The sequence below is a fragment of the Agelaius phoeniceus genome, chromosome 3 (assembly GCF_051311805.1).
Source record: "Agelaius phoeniceus isolate bAgePho1 chromosome 3, bAgePho1.hap1, whole genome shotgun sequence".
Classification (NCBI taxonomy): domain Eukaryota; kingdom Metazoa; phylum Chordata; class Aves; order Passeriformes; family Icteridae; genus Agelaius; species Agelaius phoeniceus.
This window is the reverse complement of record NC_135267.1, coordinates 112,051,657-112,077,968: the sequence shown is the minus strand read 5'-3', so window position 1 is coordinate 112,077,968 and position 26,312 is coordinate 112,051,657. Positions and strand designations below refer to the sequence as shown.

The 26,312-nt window shown below is 46.1% G+C and overlaps 3 protein-coding genes across 4 annotated transcripts in view; 2 read left to right on the top strand and 1 right to left on the bottom strand.

Moving 5' to 3' along the window:
* The window catches only part of PSME4 (proteasome activator subunit 4), a 44,884-nt gene extending 35,210 nt beyond the window's left edge, over positions 1-9,674 (top strand). For both annotated transcript variants that reach the window (XM_054630723.2, XM_054630725.2), the window contains exons 40-47: positions 521-729; positions 856-941; positions 1,675-1,803; positions 2,370-2,525; positions 5,476-5,638; positions 6,450-6,583; positions 7,405-7,539; positions 8,156-9,674. In XM_054630723.2, coding sequence (XP_054486698.2) covers positions 521-729; positions 856-941; positions 1,675-1,803; positions 2,370-2,525; positions 5,476-5,638; positions 6,450-6,583; positions 7,405-7,539 — 1,012 coding nt within the window. In that variant the 3' untranslated portion in view covers positions 8,156-9,674. The remainder of the gene's footprint in view (positions 1-520; positions 730-855; positions 942-1,674; positions 1,804-2,369; positions 2,526-5,475; positions 5,639-6,449; positions 6,584-7,404; positions 7,540-8,155) is intronic.
* A 4,292-nt stretch (positions 9,675-13,966) lies between these two features.
* GPR75 (G protein-coupled receptor 75) lies at positions 13,967-17,767 on the top strand. Its single transcript, XM_054629869.2, has one exon. The coding sequence runs from the start codon at positions 14,594-14,596 to the stop codon at positions 16,127-16,129; it is 1,536 nt and encodes a 511-aa protein (XP_054485844.2). The 5' UTR covers positions 13,967-14,593; the 3' UTR covers positions 16,130-17,767.
* A 2,053-nt stretch (positions 17,768-19,820) lies between these two features.
* On the bottom strand, positions 19,821-22,714 carry LOC129118603 (toll-like receptor 2). Its single transcript, XM_077176200.1, has one exon. The coding sequence runs from the start codon at positions 22,712-22,714 to the stop codon at positions 20,090-20,092; it is 2,625 nt and encodes an 874-aa protein (XP_077032315.1). The 3' UTR covers positions 19,821-20,089.
* Between the last annotated feature and the right edge of the window lie 3,598 nt (positions 22,715-26,312).

Here is a 26,312-nt window from a genome sequence, read left to right as displayed (position 1 = left end):
GAAAAGCATTAATGCTGCTGTAACAAAAATCAGATATATAATTTAAGAGACTTGCTTCAGAAATTCCAGATGATGTCTCTATATTTGTCTTTTCATAGAATGTTCATCTCTTCATTTGTCTATTTTGAATGTTTTGGATTGGCAGGGACTTTAAATCCCATCCAGTCCCACCCCTTGCCATGGGCAGGGACAGTTTCCACTATCCCAGGTTGTTCCAAGCCCTGTCCAACCTGCCTTGGACACTTCCAGGGATCCAGGGGCAGCCACAGCTTCTCTGGGCAAGCTGTGCCAGGGCCTCACTAATTTCTTGTCTATGTTTATGTTTGACATCTCTAAAGCTCTTAGAAGAGACATTTGGTTGTAAATAACTTTGAATTGAAGATGAGAGGAAATTTTCTCTAAGTATTAACCTCAAAGGTCATCCAATTGATCTTGGATCATTTGGAGTTCACAGGTCACTGTTCTCTGGACAAGAGTCGTGCTCACTGTGTCTTCCTGCTGGCTTTGTTTGTTTTTTTAGTGTGTTGACCTACATATTCATGATAGATGTTTCCTTGCCAAACACTGCTGCAACTAAATCTCCTCGTGTCCATGAATTTACTACCCGGATACTTGAAAACCTCAAACCCCTCATGGAAGCAGATGAAGAAATCCAGAATCATGTTATGGAAGAGAATGGAGTCGGCGAACAAGACGAGCGAACTCAGGGCATTAAACTCTTGAAAACCAGTGAGTTAAGGAGCTCAAGGAATGGGAGGGTGTTTTAGCACATGATGATTGAGGTCTGAAAATTGTGTAGCAGAGTTGTTAATATTTTTCTTCTTAATCAGTGATAGTTTCTCTTCATTCAAACAGTTCTGAAGTGGTTGATGGCGAGTGCAGGACGTTCTTTCTCTACGGCCGTCACGGAGCAACTCCAGCTGTTACCTTTGTTTTTCAAGGTACATCCTTTAATTTCTCCTTTATTGGTTATATGTTTGATCAAAGAAGGATTGTATAAATAAACTTAAGTTATGTTATTTCTAATATATTTATAATATTCCCAGGCCACAGTTACATGTGGCATTGAACAACCTGCTCTAGTGGAAGATGCCCCTGCCCATGGCAGGGGGTTGAGACTGGGTCACCCTTCCAACCCAAGCCATTCCATGTTTCTCTAAGGGACCTTAAGTTACTTTCTTTTGTTTCCTGACTACACAATTCTTTCTAAGCAGCTCCTGTCGTTCCTCTGATTCTTATATTCTTTGAATCTGTCATCCAGTCTTACCTCTCTGAAGTAATCCATACTTGCGTGCCCCAAGTGCACAAACATCAATAAATTACCCCACAGTAATCTATGTGTCCATAAAATAAAGGTCTATTGAAGTGAAAGTGACCTTTGTAAAGCTTTGTCTCAGTTTTGGACCTGGATCTAAAATATGAACTTAATTGGGTTTGATACCCAGAGAATAACAGTGGGGAACCAACATCTCACCAGGATATCTTGATCATTTGCTGAGAATATTTAATGTCATATTGATTGTTTTTCCCAGCTAACCTAATCTTTCAGCATTATATTGAATGTATTTTTCCTAGACAACTGCCCTTTCATGAGATTACCCTTGTTTTGAGGATTTTGCTGTCACCAGTGCTTATTTACTAACAGGGCTTTATTCCCTCCCTGCTCTGATTTAGATTGCACCTGTGGAGAACGACAACAGCTACGATGAGCTCAAAAGAGATGCTAAGATGTGTTTGTCCTTGATGTCTCAGGGTTTGCTGTATCCTCAGCAAGTGCCTTTGGTACTTCAGGTGCTAAAACAAGTGAGTGTGGTCTAAACAGCCTAAAGCTTCTTCTCATCCCATGCATCCTCTGCTTTTTATTTATGAGTATATAGTATGATACTAAGCAAATCAAATACTGATTTAGATCTGAAAGATTTTATTTAAAGTGTTTTAAAACACTTAGTAAGTGTATCTTGTTTAACATTTAAGCCACTTACTTTGATAACAAATGGAAGAGCATTTTGATATATTGACATTTGGTTTAGTAGTGGATCACTTTAAGTCTCCTCGTGAACATAACAGTTCAAAATCCAGTTTCAGAATGACTCTTCAGCTAAAGAACTGCCCTTGAATCTGATTTTTTTAGGGTTTTACAATATATTTCTGTTGAACAATCTGCTTTGGAAGTGAAGCCTGTGAAAATTATTCCCTAAATAATAACTGCCTACTTTGGAGATAAAAGGTCAATGAAACAAAATTACCTGAATAAAGGAAGTTCTTTGCAACTGCCCCCAGAAGCTTTTTTCTTAAATATTGTTCACTTTGCATCAGGGGCCTGCTTTCTTTGACATTTTTGCCTTCTCACTCTGATTTATTCACTGCAGACAGCAAAAAGCAATTCTTGGCATGCCCGATACACCATCCTAACCTACCTCCAGACCATGGTGTTCTACAATCTCTTCATCTTCCTCAACAACAGCGAGGCAGTCAATGACATCAGGTGGCTGGTGATAAAACTCCTGGAAGATGAGCAGCTCGAGGCAAGTGATCCCTTCTCTGCACTGCTTTCACACCACTGTTTCTTGCTTTTGTCAAAGTTTTATGGAAAAGCTGACATGGAAATTAATTTAGGAGGTATTTCTAGCTCAGGCATTCTTCCTGCTTTGAAAATGAGCTTTATAGGATTTGTTTCTTTCATATTCATTCCAGGAAAACAGTTGATAATAAAATATTCCATTAGTGATTTTTTTAAAAGTTCACTGCTTTCACTTTTTCACAGAATGGTGCATTGCTTAGAGCTTGGTTTCAGTGCCTGAAATAGGGATATTATTAATTCCACTATAAATGTGTGTTGGTAGAAAATTCAACATCCAAGGTCTAATCCCTTCTTGTGTGAAAAGTGTGTAAAACCACCATTTATTACTCTGTAGGTCTGCATCACATATAGTCATATCATATTAATGACAAAAATACTCTTTATATTTCCATCAAGAACTACCTAGAACTGAGGGCCTTGCATTAAATTATGTGAATTTAAGTCATGTTTAAGCAAAGTGAAGTATCTTTAGTGTTAACCTCCTGCCTGGCCTATCTCCCCTGCACCATCATTTTCCCTGGTGTTTGTGCAGTTGCTAAATATCAATGAAATCCTACTTTTGAATGCTTTTTTTCCTTCTAGAAGAAAGATTCTGCATCACCTTGCAATCCTACAGAAGTTGTTTCTCAGAACACTTACCTCATAATCTCACACCATTTTGAAAATACCTTTTATTCACTTGAATGCAATTTATTGAGTTACTTTAAATGTACCAAATTATCTCTCTGCACAGCAGAGGTGCAAATCCAAAAAGCCTACCTGTGTTCATAACCACTCTGGATCATGCTGTTGCCATGGAAGCTTTCACTTTTCTCTGAAAAGTAATCTTGTTCTTTCTTGGTAATAACTGACAAGATGCAGTATCCTGCTGAGTAATTCCTGTGTAGTTTTTGGATGCTGGATTTTTAAGAGGAGAATTGTTAGCTTTGACTAGGGTTTGGTGTCTTTGCTCTGTAGAATTGGTTCTTGGATTTTAAGATACTTTTTTTTATTATTATTATTTGGTACCAAGGGCCAGACCTGCTGATGATTGTTTTAATATGCACAGCACTCAATGTCTTGATAAGCATTTTTCAGATTGCACTGCAGTTTTACAGGAATGAGAGTATTTTCTCTCTGTTTAAGTAGCTCCTTGCAACTTCTTCAGTTGGGTTTGGCTCATGCTGTTGAGTGGTTTTGTTGTGATATGGCTGCACTTTTATAGACAGTGATCAATCCCTTCTGACCCAAAAAACCCCATAGGTGATGGAGAGATTCCTCTTGTTTTTATATTCTGTATTTCATCACGAGTGTGATCATTTATAAATGATTTAGTGCCAGAGGTGGTGAGTGATCAGCTGCTTCATGAATGATTTTAAAGTCTTTGCTTCCAGGTGCTCCTCACAGCAAAGTGTTCCTTCTAGCTGGGTGATTAATTTAGAAATGAAAGTGGTTGTAATACAGGGAGTAGGGATGTAAATGAGCCCAGCTCTCCTGAGAGCTCGCTCACTTCCCAGCCGAGCTGCTTTGTGTCTGGCTCTTGTATTAGCACATCATGTCTCATTTAATAGCTCAGCTCTTCAGGGACTCACAATCTGCTGATAAACAGCACTGCCAGCCTCTCACCTCATCCTTCCTCCTTCACTGGCAGCAAAGTAGATCACGTTAGAATAGTACCTTGTAGAAATTTAAATGGAATGGGTCAGAATCTCAAGAGCTGATTTCAACTTCCTCTGGTTAATCATGGCAGCTCTTGCAGCTGTACTTATGGCTTTGTGAGGCTCAGAACATCATGTTCAAGGATGTAATTTATTATTATAATCTGCTGCATTGGATTCAGAGCAGGTGTTTGTGCTCCACAGAGACAAGTGTTCTGTTTGCAGTTACCTGTGACAGAATGTACCTATCAAAACTCTGGTGGCAGCATCTCAACAAGTTGATTTGCTTTGCAAGTTTGTAAACGTTAGGAGGCTTTTGTCAGAATGTAATTATGGAAAGTGGGAGTGAGTTTTGGAGGGACTCCCAATTTAAATACAGTTTTACACGTCTGTAACTTCCTGACTTTGGGAGATTTGAGGAGATGAGAGAAATTAGTAATACTGATGGGTTAGTCACTTGTTTTTAAAAGCAAGGATGAGTTGTCTCTACTTGGAATTCACTAACAAGGTGCTGTGGCTTGTTTAAAAAGAATGGAAAAGGAGATCTGTGTTTTGAATGGCTTGGCAATTAGATGAAAGCTAAATTTAGTCTTGTTCTTTAGTGTTTCTGTGTTACCCTTAAGAATGTTTTTCCAACCTGGCTTTCTGGTTTTATTAATGTAGTGCAGAGGTCTGGTACTTGAGACAAGGAAGTCTGCCGTGCTGGAGCATTACAGAACTGAGTTGTTGATAATAAAGTTTGTTTTGTTGCTTATTAATCCAGCATCTGTTGTGTCTTTCAAAGAATACTTGTGCTATGGGTAGAACAGGTTCAGCTGAGTCTCTGGAACATTCCTCCTGCCTTTTCTTGGAAAAGCTCTTCTGCTTTTGTGAAGAACTAAATGCTTTTGAATAAAGCCTACTTTAAAACTGATGTCAATGCGGAGCCTGTTAGGAATTTTGTGAAGCAGGTTGATTATTTGGTCTCGGTCAATGTTTATTTTTAAACTTTCTAAAGCTCTGCTATTGACAATGGAGTTAAATTACATTATTTCCTTGAGTAGCAGCTCACTTTATAGCAAATTTTGTGACAGTGGTTCTGTATTACAGCAAAGCATGTTTATTAAAGAGCCATCTAATAAACTACTAATAGCAGGATAATACTTTAAAGGCTTTTGATGAGCAAAATTTACTCACTTGGGTTAGGGGGGGTGTGCTTGAAAGGGCAGTAATGGCATAAATAATGAATGATTTGTGTTATGTCCCTCGTGTGGCCAGGTGAGGGAGATGGCTGCCACCACGCTCAGCGGGCTCCTGCAGTGCAACTTCCTCACCATGGACGGGCCCATGCAGACTCACTTCGAGCAGCTCTGCAAGATGAGGCTCCCCAAGAAAAGGAAGAGGGACCTGGCCTCAGTGGGAGACACAATTCCTTCAGGGGGTAAGAAAGCAGCTCAGCAGGAAAAGCAGTGTTTTGGGTAACATAGACTGCCATAGAATTTGATTTGCAATGTTGATGGTAAGAATTCACAGCAAAGGCAAATATTTTGATTATGTATTCCAATGTTAAATTAATTTCTTACTCTTTTAGAATTAACATTAAAGAGGTTTTGCCAGTTTCTGGTTCACAGAGATAAGGATGTAGATGATGAGGGATAGCAAGTTCCTCAATAAATAAAGTCACAACATAGTTTCACTTCTTGCCCACCTTACCATATATTTGTTAGCAAATAGGGGATTTTTTATTCTAAGAAAACCAAACAACAAACTCAAAGCAACCAACCAAAAAATAAACCAGAACAAAAACCGCCTTAGTTAACCCTGATTTGGAACTTTGGCTTCTGCCTGGGCATTAAATGCATCTGAGTCACAGTCATTTGACCCAGAAGTTTGCTTTCCATATTGTCCAGTAGTTCTGGGATTTGAGAAAACACACTGAATGCAGAAAGAGGGAATGTGGAGATGTCATTCATGAGTAATTCATGAGTTTCTTTAAGAGAGGGAAGCTCATTTGAAATGCTTATAAAGTGTCCAGCAGTTGCAGATTGATTCCCATTGGAAGGAGGTGTAAAAAATTAAAGATACAAGAATGGATCTGGGATTCTGAGTAAGGAATCAGAACCAATCTGGAAGTCCATAAGTTCATGTCTGTAGAACTCTCTGGATTTCTGCAGAGCTGGAGGTCTCTGCAGTGCCAGGGGTTTGTTGCTCATTGTCATTAACTGGGCTGGGTTGCTGCCCTGGTTTTGCAGACCTGGTGAAGCGCCACGCCGGCGTCCTGGGGCTCAGTGCCTGCATCCTGTCCAGTCCCTACGATGTGCCCACCTGGATGCCACAGCTCCTCATGGATCTCAGTGCCCACCTCAATGATCCCCAGCCTATTGAGGTAAAAATACAGCAGCTCTCAACCAACAGAGCACAGCTGAATACCTGTGACTCATTCTTAGTTCTCTTTTCCTAGAAAAGCATAGGAACCTATTAAGAAATTTAATTTCTGCTGCTTTTTACCAAATGACTCCTAATAGTTTTAAAGCATGACCTGCTTTTAAGTATTTTTTGTGGTACATCTGTCCTTGCTTTCAAATTTAAAGCATTAAACTGAAAGCTGCAAGAGCTGTATTCATAATGAGGAAGTGAGGTTTTTTCATTTTAAAGATGTCCCTTTTGTGCATGCCATTCTAGGAAACATCAACCTGAACCAAAACATCAGTCTGGAATTTTTTAAATGAAGTGTTATGAGCTGCCCTAGAAATAAGTTTTTAAAGAAATCATTGCCTTTAACTCTTATTGTTTTGCCCTGTCTGTTGGGTTTTGTTGACTGTGCCTCTTATAGCCAGAGGAGTGAGATGAAGAATTCCTTTGGTGTTTTCAGACCAAAAACACCCTTTTGAAACAGCCAAGAAAAAGGCAGTGGGGGAAAAAGCACTTGGCTTTTATTTTATAAGAATCTCTAAGTGTTTCCTAGCTCAAAATTGTAGGGCCAGGAATCCTTTTTATAATAATGTTGGAGTCACGACCCTTGTCAAAAGGCTAACCAGAACTGTGAAAATTAAAATCATGGGCTGAATTCCCCAGAGCCCTCCTGTCCTCTGGGTCTGCTCCAAGCCTTGGTGGCACTGAGCAGTTGTGTTTGCTGTGTCCACCGTTGGTTTTGGTGTGGAGCTGGGGTCCCTGGCTGACAGAGCTCCATCCCACTTGTGCTGGCAGATGACGGTGAAGAAGACGCTGTCCAATTTCCGGAGGACCCACCACGACAACTGGCAGGAGCACAAGCAGCAGTTCACAGATGATCAGCTCCTGGTGCTCACTGACCTCCTGGTTTCACCCTGCTATTATGCATAGGTGGGTCAGCTGGTGGCTTTTCCCATAAGCTTCACTCTTAGGAATTCTGCCCCAGAGTCAGGAAAAATCCTTAACCACGGGCAAAATGCTGCAGCCAAATTTCTGGTCCTTTGCATCTTCCAGTGGTTTTGGTCAGATTTATTTTGGTTAAATATTTTAAATATTGCCCATCTTTCCGTGCATCCCTGTGCTTTTCTAAGACATTTACACTTCTTTTCTTGAATATTGATGTTCCTTTTCTCCATTTTCTGCCAGTTGGCTGCCTTTTAAATGCTTGGCAGTGCCCCTAAAGTGCTGCTTTGTACTTCTGATGCCTCTGAGGACTTTACACCACCCAGTCCAGGCTATCACCTACACCTCAGGATGGGCAATGGCTGCTGCCACTCGGTTTCCTCTTCCACACCCTGGCTTTGCTGCTAGGGCTCTTCACACAGGCATGTCCCTAAAGAGTGAATCCATTCCTGGGGTTTCTCTTTGTTACACTACAAGGTTCCCAGTTCTATTGTATTGTGATGTTTTGTGACAGTATTCCAAGAGAAGCTTTAATTTATCTTTTCATATGAACAAGAGCATGAGGCAATATTTATGTTTTGAACTCTTTCTTCTTTCTTTTCAGGCTTCTCCTGGGGAAAATGAGGATGTAGGAATTTTTCTGCGAAATAAAGGAAACTCAAAAGAAATTGATCATGTAGAGAACTTTGTGCTGGAAATCCTGATGCCTAATCAAAACTACTGTTAAATACAAACATAGAGACCTGGTTCTACTCAAAAGGAATTTCACCTCCCCAGGGAGCAGCCAGGGGAGAGCCCCAAGGCTGCACCTGCAGGGCCTCATCGTGAGTCCATGGCAAGACCCTTCTCCTTGGCCTGCATCACACATGAATCTTGTTTCTGCTTCCTTGCACACAGTGACCTACACTGCACATCCCTCACCCCCTCCTTCTGCCCCCTGTTCCTGACATTAAGGATGTGCAGAACCAGAGAGTGCTGCAAACAGGAATTTCCCAGTGGAGCTCTCCAATTCTGCCGATGCAACTCCTCCCCCAGTCCATACACAGCCCTGGGAGCCTGCCTTCCTTCCTTCCTTCCTCAGAGTTTTATTTTTCACTACTGGGATTTGAGTACCATCCAGTCCACCTCAGGGCAGCATTGCCTTTTTGTATTCTCTCCCTTGTGCAAATGTAAATAGCTGAGCTCTGTGCAGTGCAGGGGTGGCAGGACGCAGCATGGGCAGCTCCTGCTGCCTGGCCAGGCCTTCAGGGGTGTCTTGACTGCGTGTGGAATAAAAAAAATCTATGATTCTCTGCATATTTTTAAGGGGGAAATGGGTGTTTCCATGTAATTAGAACCCACAGATAGGAAATGATGGACTGGTAGTGGTGGTTGAATTCACGGAATGAAATGTATGCACAGTGTGGAAAGGCAGTTTTTAACGGTGTATTCTCCTAAAGATTGAGCAAGCATATCTTGTTTGAAGATTGTGGAAGCTCTGTGTTTTCTTGCCTGCAGCTTTGTTAAGAGACTGGTATCAATTGGCTGTTTAACAAGCTGTTTAATATGTGTTACATAGTTGTAAAAGACTGTATAAATTGTAGAGGCATTGCATTGACAAAACATTGTACAGTTTGCAACCTTTTACATAACACCATTGTGAGATTAATTTGTAAAGATTCATACTTAGATGTTAATACAGTAGTGGTTCTGGCTTTTGTATCAAAACAAATGCCATTCTTAGTTTTTTAAATTATTTTCTTTAACAGAATATCTCTTTGTGTCTGAGAGGGTTTGTTTTGCTTTTCCTGTATCTCATGTCTGTGTCTCATTCAGATTTTCCTGCAACATGTGTGGCCATTTCTCAATGCTGACATCACATATTCTGGTGTGATCCATTCACAGAACGTGAGGTACATGGAAATAACTCATAAACTGGTGTGTGTTTCATCTTTTCATGCAAAACCCCCCAGGAGCACTGAGACCTTTGTGTGGCTCATCCCAGATTTCCAAGCACAGCAGTGCTCCTGGGGCAGTATTTAAGGAGTGTCAGCACACGGATGTAACCACTGTATAGCGTAGTGCCAAAATTATGATTTCAATTGTGTACGTAGTTTAAGACCCAATAAATGGACTGTTTGTAACTACTGCATCTTCCTGTATTTCTAAAGAGGAAATGTGTTGGTTTGAGACTGTAACTTCAGGTTTTTACAGTGCTTTTGAGCTTGGATGAGGCCTGTGTTTGTCCTGGGATTTGGTAATGAGTTAAGGCATCATTAAGGACTAATTAAAGATCTTGTTCTGATGTCTAGGAAATCAGCTTTTACATTTATGGAAAAATACCTTGTGCCAGGAAAACACCTGTTAACTTCTGAGAACTGGAGAAACTAGTATTTGTTGGAGAGGGTTTTGCTGATAGAATTAAATCTTTGCAAGTGATGGAATTAAATCTTTACAAGTGATGGAAAGCCTTTGCTGCAGAGGATCATCTTTAAGGGATCCTTGGCTGATGAAGTGTTCGTGCAGATATTGCATGTACTGTGCTGCAGCTCTGCTGCTTTGTGCTGTACTTGGGAATCTCTTTTCTCTTTCCTTAGGGTGTAGCTGGAATTGGTTGAGCTTTCAGTGCAGTGTAGGGAATCATGCTCTGGTCAGGAGTGGTATTAATTCCCAACATGTTATGAATCAACAGTAAATTGCTTTATCCAAAGAGCTCCCCCAGTAAATGCAGCAAAATATCCAAAACACGTTTCTATAGCATAAAAAACGCCTGTGGCAGTGTGAGCAAACTTGTGCTGGTTGAGTTTTGGTGAGGGAACGGCTGTTAGTCTCTTGTCCTGAAAATGCAGGAACAATTTTTTACCACCACATCTTCACCAAACACCACAACTGCATTACTGGATTTATTCCTTAACTTTCCCCAGGCAACACCCAAATCCTGAATTCTGAAATTTCATCACTGATGTCCTTTACTGTCTCTTCCCTGAAGCTGTCAAGATAAACCAACTGCAGTACCTGAATCTGGAGAGGGAGAGATTTCTAGCACAAGAAGAGAGAATTTTTTCCCCTTGGAACAGGAAAGGAGATGGAAAAATATCTTGAGCATAGTTTGATAGCCTCAACATCCTTAGTGACCACCTGTCAGACTGCACAGATAACCTGTGACCATCATGGGGAAACACCAAAGAAAGACAAAGCTGTAAGGCAGAATTTGGGAGGTTTGGGAGGTGTTTTGCTTTGTTGAAGTTGGGGGTTTTTTGTTGGATTTTTTGGGGGGTTGGTTTGGTTTTAAACACTCAAATTGCCAGTGATGCACTGCTCAGTGACTCTTCCTCGACCATTAAATGGTGTGATCTCCCCGATTTCCATAATCAGGTGGGTATATTTGATGTTTGATATATAAGAAAATTAAAAGTAGGCAAATTACTTTTAATCTGTGCTTTTGGAAGGTACCACAGTTTCAGCTTTGGTGGATTGTGTTGGTAACAAGTTCATGAATGGATTTGAGTTTTAATTAAAGAGGCAAAGAGATGAAGTTCCTTATTTCTGGTATATTATGACTGTATTCCTGTTATGTCCAGGTATCTCCCTTTCCCCTTTCTCACTTCTCTCCCAGGCTGCTGGGACTGCTGTGCTGGGTACACTGGCTGATGTGATGATGTCTCCTGTCAGTTTTTCACAGTTAGGCATCCCCAGCATCCCACACCCTGCTCAGTCTCACACTTCCTTCCACAGCTTCAGGCTTCCTGGAATCCTGCAGCAGAGCCTCCAGCTCCCTTTTCCCCAGGGCTGTGGAAAACACAATAATCTGGTAAGATACAAGGGGAAAATCAAGCCCTGTGGCAATAGAAGGGTTTGCTGTCCACTGTCCTGGGAAGATTTTAACTCTAACCCTGCTGTGAGTTACCAGCTGATGTGTTTTGCATCCTGCAGTACCTGAAAGGCAACTTCTAATTGCCTAATAATTCTGTTTCTAATAAAAGGAGGGGGATTTAACCTCAGCCTGCTCTAGACTTCCCAGTTGCCAGCAGGCAGAGGAATCCCTGCTCCAAGGAAGGGGTTCCAGGTGGTTAATCCAAGGCCAGGTCCTCAGGGCATTGGTGCAGAGGTAGTTACAGCCTGGTTTAATGTCAAAGACAAACTCTGTGCAAGATGTAGAATATTGCTGAGCAGATTTTGCTGCTGCAGATGGAGCTGGACACACACTTCCCTTGGGGAATATGAGATGCCATAATTTCTGACTGGCTTCTTAGGAAAGCCAGCAATAAACCAAATAAATCTGTTCTAGCAATAAGTGCAGTCCTATTACAATAAATCCAGGTAGAAGCCCAGCTGAGTTCACCCTGAAAGTATTCTGTTAAAAGCTTTTCACTGCTACTCTTATTTATTCTCTCCTGGCTTTTATTTCTATTTTTTTTCTGGGTTAATTTCCCCTTTTATTATTCCAGCTGCTTTCTCCTAGAACTCTTTTGTTAAAATCATAAGACACAAATCTTTGGCTGAGATGAGGACAGATTTCAACAATTAAAAGTAATTTCTAGCAAATATCTGCAGAACACCGTTGTCAAAAATGCCTTGGGAACATTTTCTCCTTATGCAGTAGGAACTCCAAGACTGAACAATGAGAAGCTTGATAGTTCTAGAGAGCACTGCATTTTTAAGTGCTTTTTAAGTAATTTAAGGAATTAAAGTTTAAGAAAAGGCTTGGCTGCTGCAAAGAGTAAATACCCTTGTACCTTGTGCAAGGTAAGTTTTGCTCTTGTGATTCCTACCTTGCAAAACACACTTTCTCCCACTACTTTTCTCCCCCACCCAAACTTTGGTAATTCTTTTAAAAGCTAAAAAGTCCTTTTTAAAAGGGACAGACTGGTGAGAGACTTTGCTGTGCCACAGGGGCTGAGCAGGGCTTTGTGCTCCCATGGAGATCCTTTTTGCCTCAGCTCATTCCCTTGCTCCCTGAGAACAATCCCTTCTCATTTTCTGCTGGAATGTTTAAGGCTTGCAGCCTTGAACCAGCTACAATTTCCCCTCCATTTCAAATCACAGTTAATAACTGTAGAGGGGTAAAACAACCAAACCCCACTCTTGCATTAGGGTAACATTTTGTCATTCTTGTTTAATCCCATAATTAAGTGTCCTCTAATGTCTATAAATAAGAAAATTCAAGGAGGGAGATCCAGTTTGTCTGTAAAAAAGCAACTCATACTCATGAGGGCCAAGATTCACCCACAGATATCAAATTAACTGCGAATGACAACAAAAATACAGTAAGGGAAAATAAAGAGCCAGGCTGAGAGAGGAGATAATTTGAAGCCACAGGAAACCACGTTTTGGATTTTGAACCTTCTCCCTCTTGTATACAATCAGTTTAAGGACAAAATCAAGCCAAAATGCACCTGCTCAGGCTGCAAGGCACTGCTGCAGGCAGCTGCTGGCATTTGCCCCAAGAACAAATCCACCCCCATTGCCACTGGGAGCGTGTTTAGCAGGGCAAGGCTCACAGGCCAGGTTGCTGTCACCAGCCAGAGGTTTTATAACATTCCTCTGGGGTTTAGAAAGGAATGTGTTGAAAAAGAAACAGGCATGTGGCACTGGGAAGCTTTCAGGTATCAAACTCGCACACTTGTGGCTGTCTGGATGGTTCTACAAAGCACCAAGCACTGGGGTAGGGGATGGTTATTAAAACAATAGATTAATGTATATATAATGATTGTAAGACTAGTGCATGCACAAGTCAGAAATTGTGGCTCTACTGTATTTTCATAATGTTTTTGTGCCTTGCCTGGCTGGATTTTGGTCTCTTCCACCTGGATTTCCAGTGCCATGGAGGCCCTTCAGCTGTGTCTGCCTCAGAGAACGGGCACGGAGTATTCACATCCCTGTAAGTACTTCAAAACCATCCCTTTAATGCTCAGCTATCCATCTCTACTGTATTTGTGATAGCAGTTGGCAGTTAACAGATAAAGAAATGATGCTGAACGTTTTCCCTCCCCATGGGAACACAGAAGGTTCTTTGCCTTTGCTTCTGAGCAAACACATAGGGCACCCAGGCCCCACTGAGCTGGCTCAGGAAAGGGATGCAGAAGTGCAAGCAGGGCAGGAGCAGCATGCAGAGCTTTGATGTTGATGCTGAGCAGGTTTTGGGTTGAGGCAGGTGTTTTGTTGGTGCACAGTCAGCACAGATCCTCTGCTCTGGGTGGACCCTGCCTGGAACACTGCATCCAGCTCTGGGTCCTGGTACAGGAAGGAGCTGTTGGAGTGAGGCCAGAGCTTGCTCAGGGAAGCTGTGGCTTCCCCATCTCTGGAGTGTCCATGGCCGGGCTTGGAGAAACCTGGGCTAGTGAAAGGTGTCCCTGCCCCTGGCAGGGAGAGGAACGAGATGCTCTTGCAGTCCCCTTCCCACCCGAACGCTCCTGTGCTTCTCTTGCCCACGCTCTGTGCTGCTCCACCCGCTCGCATCACCGCTGTTCCCCGAGCTGGAGCGGCGGGCATGCAGCGCCAGCGCGGCTGCTTTTGGAGCCAGCTCGGTGCCGCCTCCCGCTGCCCGCCCGTGCCCGGCGGTGCGGGGAGGCCGCGGCTCTGCCCCGGCTCGGCCCCGCCGCGGCGGAGGGAGCGGAACGGAGCGGGGAGGGGCCGGGCCGGGCGCCATGGCGGGGCGGGAGCGCTGAGGCGGCGGTGAGCGGGCGGTGAGGGGGCCGGGCGGGAGCCCTGAGGCGGCGATGAGGGGGCGGTGAGGAGGCAAGGTGGGAGCCCCGCGGCGGCGATGAGCGGGCTGTAAAGGAGCCGGGCGGCGATGAACGGGCTGTGAAAGGGACGGGTGGCGATGAACGAGCTGTGAAGGGGACGGGTGGTGATAAGCGGGCTGTGAAGGGGACGGGCGGTGATGAGCGGGCTGTGAAGGAGCCGGGCGGCGATGAGCGGGCTGTGAAGGGGCCGGGCGGAGATGAGCGGGCTGTGAAGGGGCCGGGCGGCGATGAGCGGGCTGTGAAGGGGCCGGGCGGCGATGAGCGGGCTGTGAAGGGGCCGGGCGGCGATGAGCGGGCTGTGAAGGGGCCGAGCGGCGATGAACGGGTCGGAGCGGCTGCCGGCCGGGCCCGCGGAGCAGCTGGGCGCGAACGGCAGCGGCACCGCGGAGCTGCGGGAGGGCACCCACGCCGCCACGCTGGCCGCCTGCGCCTCCCTGCTGGCCCTCGTCTTCTGCCTCGGCTCCTACGGCAACCTCATCGTGCTGCTCTCCTTCTTCGACCCGGCCCTCCGGAAATTCCGCACCGACTTCGACTTCATGATCCTCAACCTCTCCTTCTGCGACCTCTTCATCTGCGGCGTGGCCGCCCCCATGTTCGCCTTCGTCCTGTTCTTCGGCCCGGCCCGCGGCGTGCCCGGCACCTTCTGCTTCACCTTCCACCTCACCAGCTCCGGCTTCATCATCATGTCTCTCAAGACGGTGGCGGTGATCGCGCTGCACCGGCTGCGCATGGTGCTGGGCAAGCAGCCGCACCGCGCCGCCTCCGCGCCCTGCTCGCTGCTGCTCACGCTGCTGCTCTGGGCCGCCAGCTTCACCCTGGCCACGCTGGCCACGCTGCGCACCCGCGGCTCCCGCCTCTGCCTGCCCATGGCCAGCCTGCCCCGCGGCCAGGGCAGGCTCATCCTCTACCTCTATGTCACCGACTTCATCTGCTGCGTGGCCGTGGTGTCCGTGTCGTACGCGATGATCGCCCAGGCCCTGCGCAGGAACGCGCGGGCGAGGCGGTGCCCTCCTGCCGCCGTGGCCGTGGGCACCGCCAGGGCTCAGCCCTTCGCGGGGCCCGAGGCCGTGCCCGCTCTGTACAGGACCCAGAGCTGCAGCAAGCCGCCCCACGGCCATGCCAAGCTCCCCGGCCGGCTCCCGCTGGCCTCGGCCGTCAACCTGGCCACGGCCAAAGACTCCAAGGCGGTGGTGACGTGCGTGGTGATCGTGCTCTCCGTCCTGGTGTGCTGCCTGCCCCTGGCCATCTCCTTAGTGCAGGACATGCTGTCCGGCAGCGGTGGCTTTGTGCTCTACCAGTTCGAGCTGTGCGGGTTTACCCTCATCTTTTTCAAGTCGGGATTAAATCCCTTTATATATTCCCGCAACAGCGCGGGGCTGCGGAGACGCATGCTCTGGTGCCTGCAGTACGTGGCCCTGGTCTTTTTCTGCTGCAAGCACAAGACGAGGCTTCGAGCCGTGGGCAAAGGCAGCCTGGAGGTCAACAGGAACAAGTCGTCCCACCACGAGACCAACTCGGCCTACATGTTGTCCCCGAAGCCTCAGAAGAAGGGTTTGGAGCAGGCGTGCGGTGCCAGCCACTCCAAGGACAGCGTGCTGAGCCCCAAGGCCTCCGCGGGGCAGCAGCAGCACTACGGGCAGAGCAGCTCCACGCCCATGAACACGCGGATCGAGCCCTACTACAGCGTGTACAACAGCAGCCCCTCGGCGGAGGCGAGCACCCCGCACAGCCTGCAGCCCGCGGGCTCCGCCTTCGCCTTCTCCAAGCCCTGCGGCGCCGCGCTCCATCCCTCGGGCAGCACGGCGGGGCGGGAATGCGGCGCTGCCAGGCTCATACCGCTGCCCTCCGTGTAGCCTCGGCTCATCCCGGCCCTTCCAGAGGGCCTCCCGCTCCGCTCTGGGGAGGAACTGCTCCAAACTCCGTGATGCTGCTGCCAGAGAATAGAAACACCGCTCCCGTTTGCGTTGGAAGCAAACGCGGGGCTGTCGCCTCCTTGACGCGCTTTGGAGTTGCCGTGGAGAGCCAGCAAGGGGGATATTTTAGGTTTGGAATTGTTGCGCGAGGGTGGTTTTGTTACTAAGTTTTACTGCTGGGCGAGTAAAAAAAACCCTAGATGCCATGATTGTGTGGTTCATTATGTCATAAGGCCAGGTTGGACAGGGCTCAAAGTAACCTGGGGCAGGGGAAGGTGTCCCTGCCTGTGGCATGGGATGGAACTGGATCATCCTAAAGGTCCCTTCCAACCCAAACCATTCTATGATAACACCAAGTTTTATAAATACCTTGTATTTTCAGGAAGGAAGAACTGGGGACATGCTTGGTAGCGTTTGAGTTTAAACTCTTCCCGTTGCAGGAGGTTGGAAGAATCAATGTTTTTCAGTATTAAAAAAAGTCCTTAATCTTCACAAGGTGAAACCCTGCTTCTGTTGAGGTAAATGGCAAAATTTCTATGAGCTCAGCTGAAGTTCAGGATTTCAGTTTTGGCTTCTTCAAGTGGGACAAGGCTTTGTTTGGTCAGTGTTCTCTTTCCACTGGGGAGGGACATTTGGGAAGTGTGGCACTGGGACAAACCTCTGCAGTACATATATCAATACCTACTGGGTGTTGACTTTAACAATGGTGGCATTCTGTATCCCAAAATAATTTGGAGAAGTGTTTTACATCTGATAGAAATAACCATTTGCATTACTTGAGGATAAAGATGAATTTTGCAATGTTACGTGACTGATACACCAGGAGGAGCACAGTCACCTCTGGAATTCCCTAACTGGTCAGCTGTCAGGCACAGAGTCGTGTTGCTGCTTGCTCTTTTGCCCATGACTTTGTATAAATTGGGATTTGGCCATTCCTGACAGTCAGAACTGACAGCTGTTAACATTTCTAAAACCAGAATGACAAGTTTTTGAGGTTTTGTTAAGTGTTAACATCAGTTTGAGTTCGTCTGTCTGCTTAGAAATTTTGTCTGTTGGTCTACACAGTGAGCAAATAACAGAAGTTAAGTATTTTTTTAATAAATTTACCCATTTGTGTTGTATCTTATTGTGGGAATTCCCTGGGAGGCAGGACAATTCAGGGGCATTTAAATTCCCCTGAATTTAAATCCCCCCTGTCTAATTTAAATTAGACATTTCTTGCTTTAAGTGGCCAGATCTCTTCCAAACAAGCAATCACCTTTCAGCTTCTGTGGACTTCAGCAGAGCTTCAGTGTCTCCAAAATAATTGTGCCACAGGCTTTTGATACTTGCCATAGGAAAATGCCACATCTTCAGGAAAATGACAGTGATGGGAAAGTGATTTGTTACTTTAGAGACAAAAAATGTCCACATCATTGCTGTCTGTGAGTTGTTGGTTCAGGCTTTTTGTTAACTAAACTGTTCTCAAGATTCTCCTGGAACACTGTTCTTTGTTTAACACTGAATATTAATTAATTCTGAATAATTCAAACCAGCTTTCTTGCAATAAAATCAGTGTGAACAACTTTCTAATACAAATGTGAAATGGAAATTATTTCCATAAGTCTTTTTTCTCTGCCCAGATTTTTTTTTTTCCTCTAAATGAATAATGTGGTTCTTTCTAAACTAGGCACAAAAGATAATGAAAAGATCTTGTTTAACTGTTCTGTATTTGAATTTTTCTTCAGTACCAATTGTACTGGAGGGTAAAATATACATGAGGCAGTTTTGGGGGTTTGCTGTGTGTATGTGCAACTTCTCCTGTGCCATTAGATCACATGAACTTCATCACATGTTTGAAAATTAAACCACTCACACCTCATTAAACATTTGCATTGAGTTTTCATGTGGGAGTAAAGCAAGAAGGGGCCAAGCAGGAGGTTTTATTGCCTTTGTGTGACAAAAGAACTGAAATCCCATCAAAGCTTTTTGCAATTTTCTCTCGGTTAACTCCTGGTGCCAGCTGTGCCCTTAACACCACCTGTGTAATTAATATTGATGTTAATCTGTGCAGCATCACAGTGCCAGATAGGAAAGTGCAGCACCTTTTAATCTGCAGGAGAAACAAAACCTCATTTAGGTTGCTTTTACAGTTGCAGCTGTACTAAATGGCTGTTTTGTGGGAGGTTCATGGGTATAGTAAATCCAGATTGGATTTTGAAAGCAGGTACAACTTTGCAGTGAATCATTGACTGAAATAATCAAATTTTTGATAAAGTAATTGGATTAGACTCTTCTGGAGTATAACTTCTCCTTTTTTTTTCCCCTTAGTCTCTTCCATCAGAAGCCTGCTGAGCACAGAACCAGTAAAGAACCAGTAAAGAGTCACTGCAAGGTTAACAAGCAGCAGTGGAGTTGAGAAGGAAGCAGCAGAAGGTGGAGGTTAGAAATGTGTGGGAAGAGAGGAAGTGAGAAATGTGATCACTGAGTGCTTTAGAAAGCAGAAAGCATAAAGGTTATTAGAAAAACAACTGATTAATTACTTGTGGCTCATTAATCTAATTAACAAGCGACTTCTGGTTGCTTAAATGAACAAAAATATTTGTAATATTTTTATAATTCACAGTCTTTTTAAGCCCTAGATCTCTGTGGTGAAGAGTTGTCTTTTTCAGCTGCTGGCCTGCAGGATTGTGGGTTTTATCCTAATATATAAAACCTCAAAGCTGATGATGCCAAATAGTTTTGCTGAGGAAAGGTGGGTTTGCACTGAATTCCTGGGATCTCTGTCAATGGAGATGTTTGTTGCATGTTCCCCCTTTTGGCAGCAAACAGGTTGGTGTTGGTTTTGTTTTGTCACAGCAGAGCCAGGAATTGGAATTGGAAAAGGAATTTTTCACAGTCTGTGTTCCAAACATGCTGCATTCCTGGACTGGGGATTTTCTACTGGGAAGTTGTTTGTGTTTGCTCATCATAGGAGCAAGTCCAAGTCATGCTAAACCAAATAATTTGTCCTCACCTGATGTTTATTTTCTGTCACAGTCTGTTGATTTCCCTTGAATGTCAAAGTTGGATCAGCTGAATTTCTTTTGTTTTTTCCCAAGCACAATAAATAAAGTTATCAAGTGACACTAGGTGAGGGCAAGGCCCATGCAGAGGTAGTACTGAATCCATTGGAAATGGGTCAGGGTAACTGTGAAAGGTGGAACTTTCCTAAATCTAAACAATAATGTACAGGATTTGCTTATTCCCCAGGGATTTATGATTAAACAAAGCTCACCCCAGTCATTTAACAGCAGAGACCACCACACTCAGCTGGTCCTTTTTGTACTGTCTGGTTGCATATTTTATTCTGAATTTACAAAAGATTTTCAAGTCTCACCTCTTCCAGCAGTCACTGAAGCCAAAGTCTGCAGCAGAGTTTGGGTTTAGCCTCTCTCAGAGGGCTAAATTAAGTCAATCTTTACTCTTCCTTTGCCAAAGCAAAGAAAGGAGCTGCTCCCTGTGTACCAGCATGGTTTGTGGCTCTCTTACCTGCACACAGGGTGTGTTCCTACCTTAAGCTGTCCCAGAACTGGGAATCAGTCCTAGGACACCACTTCTCACTGCCACCACCTCAGGAAGGCAGCAAGGACATGCAGTGTGACCTGAGCAGTTCTTCCTTTCAGGTGACATCCACAGCACTCAAATGCTGGGAATAGCTGGACAAATTCAAGCATCCAGGAGGAAAAGGTTTTTTATCAGCGCTCGGGTCTCATCCCTTCAGGATTCTTTAACAGAGGGAATAACGAGTGTGCTGCAGTCCCCCTAGGAGCCTCTCCTGGGACTGATCCAGACAAACCCCTGGGCATCACAGCAGCCTTTGCAGGAGGTAAATGCTTTTATCTGACCACAGGTTTTCCTGTGGTCAGCGTTCCCTGGGTCTCATTCCAGCTCCTGCATTTCCAGAGCAGATCCGTTCTCTGCTCTCACGAGTGGCTCGTTGGTTGTTTTTAGGACAGCTTTTAGCTGATGCCAGAACATTTTCTGCTTGTGTTCCTCAAGGCTCCACTTCAAGTAAGTTTTCCTTCTCAGCAGTTTCCTGAGTTTGATAAATTTCTGTGGGATGCTGTGGGGTGGGAGATCTTCCAGCACAATCATGATGAGGGAATCCATGTTTTCATTCAGGACCCGGTGTTCGGCAAAATACAGCTCGTACTGGCACCAGCAGCTGTTCACAAAGCTGGGAGACAGAACAAAAAGCACTTTATGGCTGTTCTCTATGCAGTAAAAAATGTTCCCAAGCACAGGATGCCCTGGCTTGAAATCCCTCTCATGGTAGCATGTCCTGAACCCATCATTTTCCAGCTTTTTCAGCAGGTTCTCTTTGGTCCAGTCGGCGTCGTGCTCGCTGTACGAGATGAAGGCATCAAAGAGTTTGTTCTCTGGCCGCTTGTCATACTGCCTCCTCTTGGCCATGCACCAGTACCAGCCCATCCTGATGTACCAGGGCCCATCCAGTCTCCAGCAGAGCAGGGTGAGGGCCAGCACGGCCAGGCTGGCAGCGGCAGCAGTCACGGCCAGCTGGACACCCAAGGAGCAGCGCAGCAGCGTCAGGCGGCTGCTGCCCACCAGGGAGCCCCGGCGCTCCGGGGGGAAGCTGCACCTCATGGCCCCCCTGCCCCTGATCTCCAGCTGGGGCTCGTGGAGGTAGATGTTCACGAACCAGTACAGGTCACAGGTACAGAAATAATGGTCCCCTTGGACAGCCAGAAGCCTGAGGCTCGTCAGCGGGCCGAACGTGGCCTCCACAATGGTCGTGATGGCGTTGTCACTGATGTCCAGCTCGACCAGAGAAGCTGGGAGAGAGCCATGCTGCAGAAAGGAGATCTTATTCCCTGACAGGTTCAAGTACTTCAGCCCTGGGAGGGATGCCCCGAAGCCATCGGGCAGCTCTGGGATCAGGTTGTGGCTGCTGTCCAGGCTGGCCAGTGCAGGAAGATGGCCAGTGGGCTCCAGACGTGTGATCAGGTTCCCAGAAACATTGAGGTGTTCCAGTTTCTCCAGGGCAGAAGTTAAGGACAACATCTTCACCTTGTTTTTACTAAGATCACATTTTTTTAAGGCTGAGGGAAAAAACTCCGTGTGTACACCTGTAATTTTGTTATTTTGAATCCTAAATATTGTTAAGTTGGAGAGGGATTTCAGACTGGGGGAGATGACCCCGATGTCATTGTTGCTGATGTCGAGATGCTGCAGGGAGGGGGGGAAATTGGGAAGTACAGAAATGAAGTTGCTGCTGAGGTCCAGAAATAACAGTTCTTCCACTGTGTCAGCAAACCACTCTGGCAGCTCCACAATGGAGCAGTTGGACATTCCCAGGTGTTTCACTTTCTCTGGAAGGCTTTCAATGGGTGTCCCAACCTCCTTCCTGACAAAGGAGATGGCGTTGATGTGTACAGTTCCAGGGGGAGGCACACACATTGGAAGTGAATTGTCGCTTTCTGAGAACGCTCTGTAGATGAAGTGGTTTCCTTGAATATACATTTTTTCCAAGTTAACAAATTTTTTAGCAAAATTCGGAGGTATTTGGCTGATGTTGGTGAAGGACAAATCAATTTCCTTGATGCTGGAAGGGAGGCACAGCGTATCCAGGCTGTTGATGGGGTTGTTGCTGATGTTTAGGAACAAAAGCTGGTGGGATGGGAACTCACAGAAGGACGAAGCATCCAGGATGTTAATGGTTAACTTGTTGAAGCTGGCATCGATGGACAACGTGTTTTCCATGTGGAAGAACAGGGTAAACAGATACAGAAGATCCATTTCCACGTTGTTGTGACTGATGTCAAGCTCCAAAATCCTGTCCAGCTGGGCTTTGCAGAGAGTCTCATCCAGTTTTAACATCAGCTCGTCCTGGGTGAGGTTGCTGTGGGACAGGTTGAGTGTCCCATTGATGGGAGTTCCACAGAGGGTGGGCTCAGGTGTGGCTGTGGGAAGGGCTGTTGTGTTCCCCTCTCCCTTCCTAAGAAGATTCCCTGGGCTTCTCCTGAGCCTGGGGCTAAGAATTTGCAGGAGAGACCGAACTCCAGAACGTGACAGCTCCTCTGCAGGAGCAGAAGGCTCCAGAGCAGCCCCTGAGGATCTGCCAGAATTCCTGGAAAGCTGAAAAGACCTCGGGGCTTGGCCAGCAGGTGAGAGCTTCAGGTGGGGTGGGAGATCTGACAGAAGCAGCTTCTCATCATTAAATGATAAATCCACAGAAACCAGGCTGAGCAGACTCCGGAATGCTCCAGGCTCAACAGCCCTGATCCGATTGTAGGAAAAGTCCAGAATTTCCAGCCAGTCAAATCCTTCCAAGTCTCCCTTGGTAATTTTTTCAATGGCATTATGTGAGAAATTGAGAACTTTTGCTGTTTTTGGAGCTCGTGCTTCTGAGACAGAGGAGAGATTTGAATAGGAGTAGTTATAAACCAGGAAGGCTGGAGGTGTTCTCCACATTAGGAATCCATTTGCCCCACTGAGTAAGAAAGGAATGAAGTAGAAATGAAAGCAGCCAGAAAGGATCCTCATCCTGGAGAAAATAAATGTTAAATCCATCATTATAATATGTTAATGAATACAAATTAAAATTAATCCAAATTTGCTGGAAGTCCATATCAAATTATAATAATTTGGAGGAAGGGGGTTTGCATTTTCCATTTTAAAAGAGGCTCCTGCCTTCCTTAGCAGACACCTGTCTTTTCCAACCAAGACAATTTGAAATGCCCTTCATGGCTCTGTGGGATTCAGGTTTTATGTCTCCCATCCCAGTGCACAGCAACCAAGTAAAAAAAAACCTGTTCAGCCGCTCCAGTGTCACCCCAGGGAGCTCCACGTAATTGTGTGATCCCGGATCTTCCCCTGAGCCCAGCCCCTGGAGCTTTGCTCTGCCCTGGATTTACCAGTGACCATTTGTTTGGCCTTTCTTGTCAGAGTAAGTTTTCTTGGAAGAGCAGGATATGGGACCAGACAGGAGGTGTCACTGCCCCAGTGCCCCACAGCATTGCCAGCGCCGGGAATACTGTCACGAGTCCCCGCTGCTCCAGCCGTTCCCTGCAAAGGCAGGTGCAGAGCTCCATGTGAATAACCCCTGTCACCACAGTCCCCTTTGCTGCCCACCAGCTTTAACTGAAGGGAAGGGACGTCAGTGACCTCCCAGCTCTGTCCCCACTGCCAGCAGGACCCCCAGCCTGTGACCGTGGTCACAAGGGTTTTCAGGATGAAGAAGAAATGAGAATGTTGACTCTATGATCAGAAGGCTCGATTTATTATTTTATGATACATGTTACATAAAGACTATACTAAAAAGAAATAGAAAAGAAGAAGTTTCTTCAGTAGCTAGCTAAGCTAAGAATAGAAAAGAATGAAAAACAAAGATCTGTGTCTCAGACAGAGCAAGAGCCAGCTCTGCCATGAGTGGTCAGTAAATCCAAACATCTACAGGAGACCAGTCACGGGTCTACCTGTTGCATTCTACAGCAGCAGATAACCATTGTTCACTTTTGGTTGCTGAAACTGCAGCCTCTCACAAGGAAAAATCCTAAGAAAGGATTTTTCATGAAAGATGTCTGCGACACCCAGCCCACCCCACGTCCCGCAGGAAACCCCGGGGTATGAGCATTTTAATTTATCGCATTTTATAAGCATTTTAATTTATCGCACAGCTCTCTCCTCGCTTCCAGCCACGCTCCCACCCCTCTGACCCCGTACCTGCTCTCCTGGGTGCTCCTTCCTCCCTTTCTGCTGCCTCGGGTGCCTTTTGTGGAGCTGGGAGCGGAGGGGACACCCCGGGGCCGCCCAGCCTCGCCCCCTCCCCTGTGCCCGGCGGAGGAGGAGGAGGAGGAGGAGGAGGTGCCGGAGATGATGCTCCCCGGTGAAATCCACCAAGTTTTCCTCTTCGCGCCGCACTCGGGCGTTGCCCAACCCTTGCCCGAGGGGGAAATAAAAGGTGGAAGTTGCTCGTTTAATGCATCACAGCGTGGTCCCGAGGTTTGCCTCGGCCTCAGCATCACAGGTGGGGGGAAAAAGTGAGAAACCGAGTTCAGCAAGGAGGGCATGGGTTGGCCAGAATCCAGCAGGGACAGACTGCAGGAATGCCGAGGGAGCTTGGAGTGATCCTTCCAGCAGAACACAGAGCAAAGAATGGAGCAACACCCTGGTGCTGTGGTCATGCTCTGTCAAAAACAACACTGCTAAAGGGAACAGAGCCAAAGGAATGATCCAGACAAAGCTGACTCCACCTTCATTAACTCAGAAATTCAGGTTACACTTGCTGTTAGCCCATTCTGGTGACCAAAGGCACTCAAACTCCTCATAACCATGAAATGACATCAACTGTAACTTCACCTTTGCCTCTGCCTCAAAGAAAATAATGTAAAAACAGCTTGAGTGGGGAAGGAGGTCAGAGGAGAGGCCATCACACATCCTGGGGTCAGCTGATGCCCCACAGGGACACCTGGATTAGAACCTTACTCTAAATTATTACCTGGAGCTTTCACTGGGGCCAGACCTTGCCTTTATCTCGCATCCAATTTTGGTTTTTTCCACTCTTTTGCAACCAGCAGTGACTGGAAACTCTCACAGCAGGGCAGAGGCCCTTCTGTCCAGCCCTGGGGGCTGGAAAACCCAAGGTGGTTTATGCTGGTTGTCTGTCTGGTCTGACCACGCCCTTCCCTGCTGCGGCAGGTTCTGGGAATTGCCCCACAGTCGTCCCTTCTTCAGACAGATCCCAACCTTCTTTGATAAAAGGGACAGGAAATTGATAAGTTGGGATGTCAGGGAGGGTTTTTTGCTCCTGCTGTCAGTATGGGGTGAGGCCTTGTAACTGGAGAATTCTCCAGCTGAATACAGTGGTGCTGCTCATGAGCCTTGGGCTGTGCTTTGCTTTGGGAAGATGGGACAGCTGCATCCTAGCTCAGGGGCCAGCAAAATCCCAGAGAGACTCAATCCTGGTTGGAAGGGACAAAGTTAAAAAGGCAGCTTTCTGGTACAAGCAGAGTTATTCTACCAACTTCCTGTGCTGGAATTATTCTGTCATTTCTTTCATCCAATACCCTCTCTGTGCATTTTTTAAAGCAACCTCTTATTTTGGGAATTGAGGCAAGAGCAGGACATAAGAAAGGTCTGAGTGAGCAAGGAAGGTCCACACCATGTGGCCAAGAGCAGGACCAGTGCATTAATTCCCAAAACAGGTCATGTGCCACTTGTTCTGTCTCTCTCTGCAGGGAAAGGCTTTTTGTGCACTGGGAATATTGTTTAATGGAGGAGAGCTCAACCTGCACAGGAGCTGCTCAAATCCAAACAGGATCAGCACCAGCTTTGAGGAGGCCAGACCTCACAGGAGCTTTTCTTATTAAGGTGGGCTTGGATTTAGGTGCTGTATAAAAATATAAGGTACTGAAGACCTGGAAATGCACTTGTCTGTGTGAAACAGCTCTACTCCCTGAAGGTGTAGGAGCAAATCTAAGCCAGCTGTTGGTCAGGGGGGAATGGGAGAGGAGGGGGAGCAAAACATGTTTCTTTTGGAGGTGGATGTGGGTGCTGGGGCAGCCCAGATTCCAGGCAGGAATAGCTGTGAGCGTGGAGCTTCCTGTGCAAGGGGAAGTCAAGGCTGAGGAACACCTTGAGGAAACCCTTGAGTCGAGGGCTTGCCAAGAACCTGTTTGGTCACATCATGGCAAAAGCTGCTGTTGGGAGGCACCAGGTGCTGTGACTTCTGAGTCAGGGATGTGCTTCCCCCTCCCTCCAGGGAGTTCCCCTCCATGTGGGGAATTCTGACATTCCACAAAATAACTGTTCTTGGCTTGCCCTCTGATCTAACCACCACAAGGAGGGAGGGATGAGCAGGAAGAGCGACTGTGTTGTGTTCCCTTCCTTGGCACAGCCTGAGGGATGCTGAGGCTGCCCAGAGCTGGGTGGCTCCAGCCTTTCATCAGGGCAACCTTGATCCAGAATAAAACCATCCCAAGGGATTGTGCAGCTCGGATCCACAACGAGGGGGTCCAGCCAGCCCCTTGTGCAGGCAGCAGAAGGTAAAATGATTCCATCTTTTCCTGCTCTGTGCTGGCTGCTGATGCCTCTGGCAGGCAGGAAGGCTGGGAATGGGGGACTCTGGGTACAAGACTGTTCC